This window comes from Phascolarctos cinereus, unplaced genomic scaffold, assembly GCF_003287225.1.
Source record: "Phascolarctos cinereus isolate Bilbo 61053 unplaced genomic scaffold, phaCin_HiC Scaffold_726;HRSCAF=1367, whole genome shotgun sequence".
In the NCBI taxonomy this organism is placed as follows: domain Eukaryota; kingdom Metazoa; phylum Chordata; class Mammalia; order Diprotodontia; family Phascolarctidae; genus Phascolarctos; species Phascolarctos cinereus.
Genome location: NW_027556098.1, coordinates 106,357,544 through 106,372,518, shown reverse-complemented (window position 1 = coordinate 106,372,518; position 14,975 = coordinate 106,357,544). Strand labels below are relative to the sequence as shown.

Sequence of the window (14,975 nt, the reverse complement as noted above, 5' to 3'; positions counted from 1 at the left end):
CTGAATTTGGGAGCTTACAATTGACCTAAGAGATCTTCTAATCCCACCACTTCACTTTACAAATGAACATTGCCTAGTAATGTTAAGTGATTTAGTCTTAAGTCAGTGGCAGAACCTGTACTTAAGGCAGTATAGCCTATCCCCCTCTCCCCAGTGACCCAGTGCTTATTTGAATAGTCTCCATGCCTGTTCTAATTTCTAAGATTAGATTTGATGATCACAGAATCACAGAATTTCAAAATTAGAAGAAATTTCAGGAACTATTTAGTCCAACCCATACTTAAATTGGATAATTTTTAATGCATGTTAAGTCCTCATTCAAAGATCACTGATGAAGAGGACCACTCTATCAGAGAAGGCATACAAACCAAAACCACTTCTGGGCAGCTTGAATTAATAGAAAGTTTTTCATTACACTAAGGTTAAATTGATCTCTTTTCAACTTCTATCCATTTTTCTAGTTCTGCCCCATGGGGCCAAGCAAAATGAAAAATCTAACCCCTTTTCACATGAAAGCCCAGCAAATGCTTGAAGACAAGCTATCATGTCTTCTCTGTCTTTTCTTCTCCAGGCTTAACATGGCCAGTTCCTTCAACTATTACTGCTATGACATGAAGCTATTTCTTCACCATCCTAATTTCCTTCCTCTAGATGCTGCTCTTTGTCCCTAAGATTACTCCCAAATTCATCTACATTAGATATCTCTCAACACAGTGTTTTAGTGCATTATTTTTATAGTTAAAGGCTCAAACTCCAGTTTGAAAAGATTTTGCAAGTTGGTAAATTATCTTTGTTTACTTTTCCATTCTTAAGGATATATTAGTCTAAGACTTTCCGCCCTGATTAGATCTGTAATCCATCAAAATATTTGCAAAGGATGGTTGTTTGTCTTGAACTACAATGAAGAATCACAAAGTTCACCCCTATTTGTGAATAGACCAACTTATATTCATTAAGAAGAAAAGCAGTCCTTCCTTACACCATTTGCCTTTGGAATAGAGGATAAACCAAAATACAAACAATGAATGGGCTACTCATTCTTCCCTATTGAGGTATATACATATATATGTACATATTACATATAATATGTACATATAATACACATGTGTGTATATATGTACTCATACATATGTAGCACATGTAGATCTAAGCATATAACTCTGTGATATTTCTCCATATGATACCAGCGTTATATGCTATGAACTCAATCCACTCCCAATAATATTTTGAGAAGAAATGAGAACTATACAAATACACTACACAGTCACAAGTTTGTATTAGTAAATAATAATTGTTATTTAAACATCAGTTATGAACATGTGCATCCTAAATACATGCTCAATTTTATATATAATTTTAAAATTTATATTGCACCTTGGGGTTTGTTAAGTGCTTATCTATAATAGTCCTGTTTGCTAGGCAGTATCCATGTTATGCACATGAGAAAGGAGGCTCTGAGAGTCTAAATGACTTCTTTAAAATCACAGATAGAAATTAAGCGTCTGAATTGGGATTAGATTTCAGGTATCTTGTGTTTGGCTGAAAAAAAAATAATTCAAGTGTCCTAGCTTTCAACTCTAGTACATTGCTTCTCTAATATCCTAAGAATTGCATAAGTAGTTCAAACTTTTCATCTTCCCCATTCTGCTTAATTTTTTCCTGGAGCTCCTTGTCCTCCATTCTAGGACTGAAATGCATCAACTCTCTGACCCATAAGAAAAGGATCAGACTAATACAGAGATGGATTTTCCCTACATATTTTCTGCAAACAATCTGGCAAATGTTTACAGGGACAAGGTAATGAAGAATTTAACTTAAAGGTCCCTTCTACTGCTTCCTAATGACCTAGAATTAAAATTAAAATCTAAATTAAAGGCATTGGGGCATAGCGAAAATAACACTTGATTCTAGACCTCCATAGCCCCTGCATTCTGCATGTGACTTTTCTGCAGCACAAGAAACCACGTTCCCCACTGTCTCCCAAAAAGAGATTCTAAGACACTAGCTACTTTCTCCTGGGTATAGGATAATCACTCCTTTTTTTAAAAAAATTATTTAATTTTTTAAAACTATTAGTAACTTAGATACTTAATGTTAAACAACAAACCAATTAAACATTCACAACTCCTTACAGATTCCCTCCTATTCTCTAGGCATTCAACTTTATATTTGTGTATATTTTGACTTTTACACAGCCATAGTAAATGTATAAAATACTGTTCTTCTGATTCTAGTTTCTTTACTTCACACTATTTCATATAATTCTTTCTATGTCTAGATTTTTCATACTTATTATTTGTAATGATATAGCATTCAATTATATTGATATATCCTAATTTATTTAGCTACTATTGAACATTTGTGTTGTTTCTAGTTCTTTTCCTTCTTTCCTTCCTTCTTCCAACAGAGTATTTTAAAATGAATATCATGAGCAAGGTACTGTACTAAGTTCTGAGGATAGAAAGACAAAATGATACTTAATGCATACTCTAAAAGAATTATATTCTATTGAAATTTGAAATTATAAATAATACTGTTATTTGTATTTTTAAGCATGTATCTTTTTTTCTTTATAAGAGCCCTGAGGGCATTTTCTCAATAATGGGATTGTTTGGTTAAAGGACTTAATTATTTTTGTAAAGGCCAATTTGCCTTCACAAAGAATCTGACAATGTGTAAGTCTATCAGCAATGTGTGAGTGTATTTCCTTTTTAAAATATTTACAATGACTATCTTCTGTATAGGAATATAGAGTTCTCCGTGGATTTCATATTTGCCATAGGGAAAGATCCAGAGTTCCTGAAGGAGCTGGAAGTCTGGAGAACAGTTTTTATTGACAACTTTTCCCTTTCACTGTTTTGTCTATGTGGCCCACACTGGCATGTCCCCTCTAATTTCCAGCTCCATTGTTTTATATCCAAGGCAAATAGTAAAGCCAAATCAGAACTTCCTGTGTGATCTGTAAGGGCCTTTTCCAGCTTTTATCCATGATTTTAATGATTCCTTTGGAGGTAATATGGTACAATAGAAAAGGAACCAGATTTGGAGTCAGAAGGCCTGGGTTCAAATATTATCTTGTCCACTTACTACCTATGTGACTTTGCATGAACCATTTAACATCTCTGTGTCTCAGTTTCTTCCTCTGTTAAATGATGGAGCCAAACAAGATGGTCTATAATACCTCCTTTACTTCTAAATCTAATGATCCCACATCAATAAAATATAGCACATCGTAATGAAGAGAGCCCTGAAGAGAGACAAGAAATCTGGTCTTGTCTCCATCCTTTTCACTAATGAGCATTATGACTAGGCAAATAACTTCTTTCAGACTAATTTCCCTAATCTGCAAAAAGAAGGAGATGGAACAAATGATCTTAAAGATCTGTTATTCAATTGAATGATAGAAATTGAAGGTATCTTCAAAATATCTTGTCCAACTCGTTCATTTAACAGATGACAAAAAAAATTAGACCCAGAGGATTTTAGTGATCTACCAAAGGTCACCAATTGAGTTATATATGGATAGCACATTAAAACCCCAGTCTCCTTTCTTCTATTCACTCTATTTATAAAATTTCGTATTGCAGTATTTAAGCAAAGTAGGTTTAAAAAGATCTATAAAGATTTAAAAGGAAGTCTTACCATGAGAAATTTACAATTGGGATAACCCATTTGGGATAATAGAGTGTTGACTCTGTACTTGAGGAGTCCATCTTAAATTTCCATAATTGTATGTATTAATATACTGATATACTTCTCTTTTTGAAGTAGATATTTTCCTGAAAACTTATGTGCAAGCAAATGTTGACATAAAAACCAATATTTTAGCATGAGAGTTTAATGCTTTAGCACAAAAGTTTACTGTGTAAAGAAATGGAATGCAATTGTTAATCCTTTTCTAAAAGGATGATCATAGGTCTAGCTTGAAGAGGGGGACACCTGTGTTTTCTCACTTTCTTATTCACCACATTAAATAATGACAAGGAAGCATCCCTTAACATTATTTTATATCCCTTTTCATTTTTAGAGCACTTATATTTGCCGACCTCTCTAGTGTGTATACACACTCATTTGCTTCCATCCACATATTGAGTGTCCTTGCATTATACATACAAGCACTCAGAACCTTAGAAACAGCAGTTGACTTATACACTCTCTCTCAAGTCTCCCATCAATTCAGGGATCCACATCCCCAATGATAGCACTTTCTCATTTGAGGACCCATTCTTAAGTACACAAATACCCTAGTTTCCAAAGCAAATCCAAGCCTAAATGGTGGGCAATAAGAAAATCTCTAGATTTAATCTGGCCATTAAAACTATCTAAAAGTGGATGGAAGAACACTAGAGAAAGATATTTAAGTTTGCGCCTAATATGACTTTAGTATTTTTCTTCTAGTCATCCTCTTTCCCCTTTCCAACATTCTGTTTCATGTCCTAGTCATCATCTCCTCCAAAATATATAGATATAATATATAACAGTATATTCTAAAATGTTCCTAATAATTCAAATCAACCTAACTAGTGTATAGAATAGTATACTATAGCATAACATAGTAGAGTACAGTACAGGACAGTATGTTACATAATCTGCCTTCTTCCACCTTTTTTGATTATCAGGACAATATTATGTCCATTGTTCAGTCCTTTGACACTATGAAGTTCTCTGTACTTCTTCAAGGAGATAGGGAGAGGATTGGGAGGAGGGGGCAAAAGAAGAGATCAACAAAGATACAGGAAAAAAGACAAGAGAAAGAAAAAGAGAGACATACACACAGGTGTAGTACAATGGCAAAAATACTGAAAAGGGAATTGAGATCTAGGTTCTTGGCTGAACTCATATATAACAATATTCAAGCTGCTTTACTTCATTGAGTCTCATTTTCCTCATCTGTAAAATGAGACATTTAGACTAGATTGAGATATAATTCTTTTTTCTCCTCTAACATTCTATGTTTCTTTACCTTCCTTTTTACTTTTCTGGTATGCTACCATTTGAATATAAATATTCCTTTGAAATAATTCTCTATCCTCATTAACAAATGAGTAATTACTGTTCCTCCCTTGGGAGGCAAGGGATTCACTGATTGGTTCCATGTTTTATTGATTGAAATGCTGTGATGAATTGGCCCCAGAGGAGCCCTTGTCTGGCTGCTGGTGGACACTCATCATTGTATGGAATTATAATGAAGACTGGCATCTGAAGTCCTGTAGCAAAGGAGGATGTTTAGACAGGGTGATATTGTACCATGTGGAACTTGAAGGAGACCACCAACTTAGGGCATTATCATGAGTGCATTGACATCCAGGGGCATTGCGGCTATTCTTTGCCCCTTGGTTTCTGTTAGATGTCCTATGACATAAGGACACTAGCTTTTAGGCACCAGTGCCTAATATAGCTGCTGAATCTAATGCTAAAATATATTTGAAAGGTAGCTTTAATAAAAGGAAATCTCTACTGATTCTAATATTTTCTTTCTTTTTCTTTCTTTTTTTTCCCCTTTTTCTTGCCCTGCAGGACCTGGGTCAGTGAGAGGAATAAATGGATCAATCAGCCTGGCCGTACCACTGTGGTTGCTGGCAGCATCCCTGTTCTGCCTACTCAGCAAATGTTAATAGAATAAAAATTTACAAACAAAACCCAACACACAAAAATGCGTCATACAGGAGACAGAGAGAGAGAGAGAAAGAGAGAGAGAGCAAGGGGGGAGGACTGTTTCTTTTACAACTTTGTGTGTTCAGAAGTGAAGGTGAAAAATATGACAACAAAGTATCTACAACATTTTCAAAAGTTAAATTCATTAAGTAAAAATTTGAAAACAACTTGGTGGAAAAATGCCACTGTGCATGTATGTGTGTGTGTGTGTGTGTGTGTGTGTGTGTGTGTGTGTGTGTGTGTGTGTGTGTATGAACAGTTGGTTGCTGTGTAAAGACCACATCATGCTGAGGACATTCAGATGTTCTTTAGATATGAAAGAGAGGAAAGAAAAGGAAAAGGAAAGAAAAAGAAAAGGAATGCTGGATAATTGTTTTCTCCCTTTTTTCTTCCTTTCTTCATCCTTTTTCATCTGTGGAAAGTCGTCTTACTTTTGGTGTTTATATAAGGTTTTTTTTTTTTCCAGTTGGTCATTTTGAACTGACTCAGCCAATTCAGACTATCAAAATAATCCATCCTGGTGTCTTGTGAATAGCCTCTCATTGGCATGCCCCACCCTCTCTCTCTTAACTTTATTCCTTTTTCCTAAATCATCCATTCTCCCTCTCCCCTCTTCTATAATCCTTGGTATTATCCCCTTTATCTTCCTTATTTTCCTCTTCCTTCCCTGCTACCACCACCTTGAGCTCAAGTCATGCCGCTGATGCTAGGAAATGACATTTTAATTTTGATTTTCTTCACTTTGTGTGTGAGCGTGCTCAGGTCTCTCTCTCATGTGGATGTATATGTGTGTGCGTGTGTCTCTCTCTCTAAAGCATGCCAAGGGAATGGTCCATATGTACATAGACTCATCGTGCTGTGGATAATTGTCCTGCATTGTAATTGTGAAATGCGGTTTTGACATGTTGCTCAGAAAGATGGTGGAGAAGGTGGTAGATCCTTGTGTCTGACGCTCCAGTGGCAGCCTAACTGGAGTTTGCCTTGAATTTCACTTGTTAAGATAGCATGGAAGAGCCCACCTTGCAACACCTTTCTCCACTCCACTCCTCCACCCCCATCCCAAATCTAACCAAAAGGCATTAGATTAGTGGCTGTCACATGACATCAGTGTGCATTCAAACAGGAAGTGAAGCTGGGTTCCCTCCGGGGCAGGGCTCTAAACTTCCTTTTATACCCATCATCAGAACCCAGAATATCACTGTTACTGAAAGTGCCTACTACTGATGGGGTGACAGATAGGGAAGAGTTAATCAGTAACATAGGCTGAGCTACCCTAGGAGGGGAAGAATTCTGACTTAGCTCTTGCTTCATAGGGCTGAGAAAATTCAAACATTTAGTGACATTGGGCTGGCTGTGCCCTGTCCTCCCTCTGTAGTGGGTATGGTGTGTACAGAATATATGGAGAAGCAGGGAAGTCACCAAGTGCTAATTCATAATTATAGGAATGATAAGCCCTATGATCACCTAAACTTCCCTCCTTTTGCCCCTCCCTATTGGTCAAATAACATTACAGATTCCCCACCCAGCCACTCCTGACCAATTCCCTTGGATTAAACATGTGGATAATGATTGTTTCATAATTTGGATCAAATAAAGAGTGATCAAGTGGAGCAGGAATCTTTGGCAGCTGCAAAGTAATCAAGGAACTTGTAAATACTGAAACCCCATGACCCATATTCCAAATGCATATGTTGGAGCCCCTGTATGAAGCATAAGATAAAAAGAAAAACAAAAAAAATTTCCTTCCACATGCCTCCACAAAGTCTTTATCTGGTGACTGGTTGAATTTAACTATACACAGAATTCAATTGCCTAATTTCTCTTTGATTCTTTTGGTGCTTTTGGCAGCCCCATCAATTCTTAGTAGCCTGATGATTAATTTTTTAGTGGGCTCCATGACATTGAGTTACTAGTGATCTTGCCTGCTAGCTTGTGTTTTCTGTGATGGATGCTGTGGGACATGATCTTCCTCAAAGTCTAAAGATTTAATCTCATGTTTCCCACAGAAGACTGAAGGAAGACAAGTTGGGAATGTACCCTTAGCATAGAAGACAAATAGAAATTTGAACTATTTTCTTTAAAAAAAAAAAAGAGGTTGGGAGATCTGAATTATGCCTCTGGGCAGAAATGGCCGTAGTACTACTAATAAAGTTGTAATGATTAGGAAAGAACCAAGACGAACAATGGTTCCTTGACAATAATATCTATAGAAAGCAAGTCAGTAAAAATGTATTGAAAAAAGCTTGAAATTGCTTGAGTTCCTGAATAGTTCAAGAGAACAGACTGGTATCCTTTAAATAAATTCTGATTGGATGAGAGTGGGACCAAATGTATTATCTCCATTAGCAATTAGAAGAGGAAAAACGGTTTTTAAGAAAAGAACTTTTCATCCTTTTTGATTGAAGGAAGTCTCACACTGTAATCCATTACACACTAGAGAGAAAAGCCATGCTAGGAATTTCTCCTCTTGATAGATTTTATAGATAGAAACTTTAAAAAAAAAAAGGGCATTTCTTCTGTGTAGATGCAAAGAAATCTCTTTGAATTATAGCATGTTGTTTTACAGTGTCTGCTCAGGCAAGCAATCCTCACCGTGATGAGCCTTTCATTAGCTGTCCCTCCTAAATATTTCTTTTGGATCTAGGAATTTGGTCAGAGAAACAGAGACAACTAACTAGGTGGCTCATCTCTTACATCCCAAGCATTAGTGTTTGTTTAAGAGTCAAAACTTCTGAGTACTTTAAAATCAAGAGAGTGAGAAAGTAACAGATTAATTCTTTGAGAATGGAGTAGAAATCAATGAGTCCTGAGTTATGGGCAATTGGACTGAATTACTTAACAAGAGTTGTCACCCATAGTTTACCTAGTGTAAGGTCATGATGTTGAGGAAGATTCATGCAACTTGTTTCTTTTTACAGAAGAAAAGAAAAATCTTGGCTGCTAACTTCCTTCAGGGAATTGTTATTCACCGTGCTGAACTTTAGCCATTCGTGGTTAGGAATGTTTGGAAATTTAGACTGGCAAACAGTGAATTGGCTTTGCTCTAGGTCCTCATAGTCCTGGAGAAGTTTTGGTCAATAATAACTGAGATGAGATGACATGATGCTATATAGTTCACAATACAATACAATATAATGCATTGCAATATAATGTAATACATTACAGCATAAGACAATATAATGTAATACATTACAGTATAAGACAACAAATCTTTTTTTTTTTATTTGGGTGAATTGCTAGCTTAACACCCTTTAAAATTTTAGGTGCTCTTTCACTAGCCTTTTTCTGGGGCCTGCAGACTTTGTTCCCTCAGCTCTAAAACACAGAATGGAAAATGGGGTACCAAATAGCCATCATTACAAATGCTCTACCCCATTGCCTTTTACCTTGTGTCAGTATACTTAAAAAAAATCCTTACACTTTAATCACAAAAAAAGGAGTGGGCATGAGGCAGAAATAGAATATGGCCATTGGCAAGAGTTGGTAGGTACTTGCTGATATGATCAAATGATTGACCTAATCTGAGAAGAAACCTAGTTTAACCAAAATCTCAGTTCCTGATCAGCATCAATCTGATGATAAATCAGGACTTTTGTTTTGTCCTTTCTACAAAGTGAGTCAGATTAGGTTAGAAATCTCTTGCCTATATGTTTAAAATCTTTGAAGACAGAAATCTTAACACATTTATCAGAAAATCAGAAATCACTCCACATTTGACGCCCCAATAGAAAGAATAAACTGAAAAGTTATCCATTCACTCAAAAAAAAAATACCCCTCACCCTATCCCTGCCCAAGAGAATAGTCCTAGTCAATAATCCATTTAGATGTAAGTTGGAATTGTCATGCTTATGGTAGCATGCCTCCAAATAGAATGACAGACACATATTTTCAGTGCCTGATACAGATTCTAACAATAAATTTCTGTTTTCTGGAAGGATCTGCTCTCATAGATTTTCTTCCTGATTGTGATTTTTCTTGTCCACATATGAAGTATAAAGTAAAAGAGTTTCACACTTTCTCCTTCTCCTTCCCCCTTCTTCAACAAGATCTTTTCCGGCTCTTTTGTTGCTTGCACATAGAAAGAAGCAGATTAGAGATTCAATAGAAGTGTTAAGCCTGGAGAAGAGAATTTGAGGATTTGTCAGCAAAGTAGAGGAGCCAGGAAATAGGCATCTAGGAAAAAGGAATCTTAGCAAGGACCCACTTACTATTTGGCTCATCACTTGGCTGTTTGTCAAGGAATCAAGTCCATTAGCAACTGAAGTGTGAAACAGTATGTGGGAAAGAACCAACTGGATGGAAATAATATGCTGAAGGGAGTGAAATTCATCAATTAATCTGACTGGCTAATATACTTCATGTCAAGAGAAGTGCCCTTTGTATACAAAATGAAACTCAACCATCCATAAAACTGAGTCTTCACTTCCCAAAGATACTTCCTTTAACTTTTAGTTAACAAGAGCAGTAATGATCTTGGCCTGGGGTGCTTTCTGAGGAATGAGAGTAATCTGAGGTCTTGTAACTTCAGATAATAGTATCATTTCCTCCTTCCTAGTTGCTTGTCTTGCTCTTTTTCTCATAGATCATTGTGATTTTTCCTTCTTGTAACTAAGGCATGTGTCTGTCCAGAAAGAATTTTAAAAATTCCAAGAAAGCAAGGTGAGATTTCCTAAATTACAACCAAAATCAGCTTATTGTCATGAGTTCATGGTCTCACTATCATCTACCAAGCCAGGCAGTCTTTGCACAAATAAACTGGATTTATTACATGGAATTGCTTCTGATACTAGAGCTACTCTCATTTGCTTGTTAATTAATTACTCTGGAGGTAGGGATTCCAGTTCCGGGAGTCTTTCTAGTGGCCAGTCTACTAAAAATTCTTGCATTTGGATCACTTTCACTGAGGATAACCATGACCTAATTCCTCTCTTCAGCTCCCATGGCTTTTCGAGCTTGGATTTGATGTTGATTCCCAGTGGGCCACCAATTTCAGAAGTGTGTAGATATAATCAGGTGTTAAAATACCCACTTGTGACATTATAAGATTATAGAGTCTTATGCTTGGATGATGTAAATCAATTTCCTTATACATATTTCCATAGCAACCCAAATTCAGTTTAATATGGCCTCTTATTGTCTTAGAGATTTCAAACTATTTTCAAAAGATCAAGGACATAAGGATATAATTTCCTCAGTTGCAAATTCTATATCATGGTATTATAATGTCAGTGTGTACAAAATGAGGTTTATAGTTCTTTCTAGGTTACTGGTATAGCTGCCAACTAAACTCCAGTTTGTATAAAGATTAGGCTTGCAAATGCTAGACATTGAAGATTAAGGGTACATTTGTTTTACCCAGTAATATACATAAATTCTTTCTTGGAAAGTCAACCAATGTTAACATTTACATTAACAGAAATGTTTATGTATGTAGTAGGAAAAATGCTTTAAACTCTTGATTTCCTTCTTCCACATTTACATACGGTATGCTGATTAATAAATTAGTCCCCAATCATGTGTAAATCAAAGTAAATCACTAGTTTATGTACATAAAGTAAACTATGTAAACTTCATTTTTTTCCCCCACCACACACAGGTCCAGGTAAACCTTTAAGTCTACAAGGAACGTCAGTGCTAAACAGGACCAAACCATTTGAAGTGGTCAGAGAAAAAACATAGGAAAGACTAAATCTCTCAATGGATTAAATTCCCTCAGTAGGAGAAAGCTTTGCTTTATTCACACAGTACTTAATCCCACTGTTTTTTTTTTTTTCAAAGAGACCTCCTAGATACAGCACAAGCATCATAATACTTAACTTCCAAGTGTAGGGGCCACCCTTAGGAGGAAGAATAGTGTCATAGAAAGAGCATTGGCCCAGGCTTTGCCACTATTATTATGACCTCAGCCATGTCATCTTCCCTGTCTGTACTCATCTGCAAAATGAGTAGGTTGAACTAGGTGATTTCTAAGTACTCTTCTAGCTCTAACATTCTCTCAGTCTATACGTTCTGGCGAGGAATCGCAAACACTTTCAGCTATTCTCATCGTAGCAGATAATATCATTGCCTTTCTGGCTTCCCTTGGAAAGAAGAAAGATCGAGGAAGAGCCTTAGAGTTGTCCCTTCTGGGTTTCTGCTGTGTCTATTTCCAAATTTCCCATTCTTATTGACTTCTTGCTTCAGTGTCCTAAACATTTTGGTTAAATGGACTCTTGGAAAGATCTTACAACTTGATGAGTAGAAAGTTGCTTCTGTTTCCATCCATTTACTCAACAAATCCTAGGAATTGTTCTAATAGGGGAAAAGGAGAGACTGCAATTCTTTTAAGTTTCAAAGAAATAATAAAGAGAAAGGCTGATCCTCCACAAAAAAAAGTCTATCTTCTGGTTGCAAGAAATAAAATAGAATCCTTGGAAAAGATCTTATTCTTTAATCTGGAGAACTAGCAATTTTCAGTTGACTTAGTAGACTGTTCTCACCATTGTGTTCTCAAATTCCATTTCTGAATCCTTGCCCTAGAACCTAGATACTCCCTTTCATATTGATTTTGACATCCTGGGCTTGCACAAAGTGCCTAATTAGTTTGATGAAGCAGATAAAAATATTGACAAACTAGATAATTGGCCCACGCAAAAAAACATCAAAGGCAAAACCTAAAAAATAGTCTAGACTTATTATTAAGGCTACTGTGTAAAAAGAACTGTCAAATTCGTATGATACCCCAGAGTTGTCCTAGTTCCATTGTCACTGTGATCTTGGCCAAATTATTTCACTTCTGTGGGTTTCAGTTTCCCTATCTGCAAAATGAGGTAGTTAGATTAAATAATCTCGAAGGTTATAATATTTGTGATTACATGATTATAAACTGGGTGCTCACTGTGTTTGACTACTTTAGATAACATTTTTTCCTTTTTCATCTGGTCTTCCCATATCCTTTATTGACACACTCCCCCCAAAATAGTAGTATTGAGGGCTAAAACTTCTAACAGGAATTTTCTTATGTTATGATTTGATCATCTGGTCATATCTGGCCATATCATTTGTTAGCATGCTGGGAATGTGATTTATCTGGGATATTTAACTAAGGGCACTGATATGTTTTGGCTGTTGTATATTTTTAAATGTTTCAAATCTAGCTATTACACTATTTTATTAACCTAGCATAAAAGGAAAAGAACCTAATCTGTTTCCCCCATCTTATACCATCCCTTGAATGATAGCCATATGGCTTCAGTATTCCATGTATTTTAAGTAAACAAGTCCTCAAATTTAAAAAGTAAACAAGTGTTTCTTTCTAAGTTGAGGAAGTTCAAGTTCCCCATTAAAGATCTAGAAAATCTGATCCTAGATCTCATCCTAAAAATTGATTAGATATCTTGTAAGAAATGATGTTTAAAATAGCAGTCCCAAACAGGTACAGTTGATCTATACTATTAAAAAAGAGAGAGAGAGAGAGAGAGAGAGAGAGAGAGAGAGAGAGAGAGAGAGAGAGAACATTTACTAGAATATTCTTGTCCAACACTTTGCCCTGTATGGCTCAAGCTTCCTACAACCTATTCCAAGATATTAGGGACTCCAAGCCCTAAAAAACAGTCAAGTGAAAGGAGGAAAAAAAAAGAAATATCCTTTTGGCCCACACTTGTAAACGATTTCAAAAAGTGTCTAGCAAGACTGCGCAGATATTATTTCAAGGCTTCAGGCAAAGGATTAGGATGTCAAGAAAAATCATTGAGTAGACTCTAGAGATGATGGTAGTGACAATGAGATTGTGATATGATATCTTTGGGGGAATCTAAGAATGGCCAAAATCAGATGTAAAAAGTCAAGTTCTTTGGTTTTAAATAGGATGTTATGGAAAGTGCAAAGGGAAGATAGGTTTCTAGGTGTAGAGAGAAAGGTTTCTTAGTATCTTGGTAAAATCAGATATTGCATCCAATTCCCTGCCTGTGTCCTTTAGGGAGCTGAGCATATTGTTACTATATTGACCCAAGAGTTAATGTCCCACAGCATCTCAAGAGACCAAGCTTAGCCTTTCCCTAGCTTGTCTTCCTATGCATTGCCAGAAATAGCCAATGGAATCTTAGTTACCTATATGCTGAATAGTGGTCTGTATCTATATCTTTCTATATGTCAATATCACTTTATATAGATATAGATAAGCCAAGTCCTTAGAACATTTATAAAGTCATTTTGTAAATGAGAGAACTACCAGTCAAACTAGAAATACTTTCCTTCTCTGTGATTATTTCAGATGTTCTTCCCATTCTGGTCATTTCTCTATCCTCAACCTTTATCCATCTACAGATGGACACAAGCAGAAAGGTTCTAATCTACATCTAGAAAATGAAGGAAGTACTTCTAACTACTAGCTTCATAGTTCAGACCACCCAATACAAGTTTGCTGGGGCCATTCCTGATTCCACCACCAATGAGTCTTTACCCTTCACCAGAGAATGTATAAGGCTGAGTCTGGTGAATTGTTGCCAAGTTTCATTCCCTAAGTGTTTACTGGGGGGTTTCAACAGGGAGGAGATGATGTGGAGAATGGAGTGCTCAAATAAAGCCTCCTTTGCTCCCCCTCCCCCTTCCCATTGCTCTATGGAAGGGTTTACAAATCCTGCTATTGGTTAGAATTCTTATTAACAGTGTTATATACATATAAATATATATATACATATATATATATATTCCTTTTTTTCAACCCTGTAGCCATGAACTGAACTTCCCTTGACAATACAAACACATGATCATTTTTTGCTTTGGGACTCTTATTGTTTGAAATTTCTTCTTTTTTAAAAAAAAATTAATTTGGTGGGCATTTTTTCTCCCATATATTAGCTCTATGGAGAAAAACAAAAGCGCAATGTGTGTAAAAAAATTAAAATTAAAACAAGCTTTTTTCTTTTTCTTTTTCAATGTATTTAAATTCTGTTTCTCTCTTCTGTTACTTTACACGTATGAATGCTCTGCTCTTCTGTGATCTTAAAACAAAATGAAATAAACGTGAAAAGGAGATGTGTCTTTATTGCCCTAAGTTGGTCTTATTGTGGTCTACTGGATTAGTTCTGGGTAAATCTGATGTGTTACTTAAGAAGCCAAGCCAATGGTAAAACAGAATTGTTGCGGGCAAAGCACATGACCCAGGCCTAGCTGTCTATGCTTGGGATATTTGCTGAAGAGTCAACCTGTTGATTTTCTCACAATGTTCACATATACTGAAAGGAAGGTTGAGGGAGAACTTAGAAAACAAGTATTCTTGGCTGCTAAGTCATGTTTCAAAATGGTTGTAAGGAATATCTTCAATAATACTGGGGCAATG

General features: G+C 36.1%; 1 protein-coding gene across 2 annotated transcripts in view; it reads left to right on the top strand.

The window, feature by feature from the left end:
- Positions 1 to 14,690, top strand: part of LSAMP (limbic system associated membrane protein) — an 817,304-nt gene extending 802,614 nt beyond the window's left edge. For both annotated transcript variants that reach the window (XM_021007122.2, XM_021007124.2), the window contains one exon: positions 5,518 to 14,690. In XM_021007122.2, coding sequence (XP_020862781.1) covers positions 5,518 to 5,615 — 98 coding nt within the window. In that variant the 3' untranslated portion in view covers positions 5,616 to 14,690. The remainder of the gene's footprint in view (positions 1 to 5,517) is intronic.
- The last annotated feature ends 285 nt before the right edge of the window (positions 14,691 to 14,975 follow it).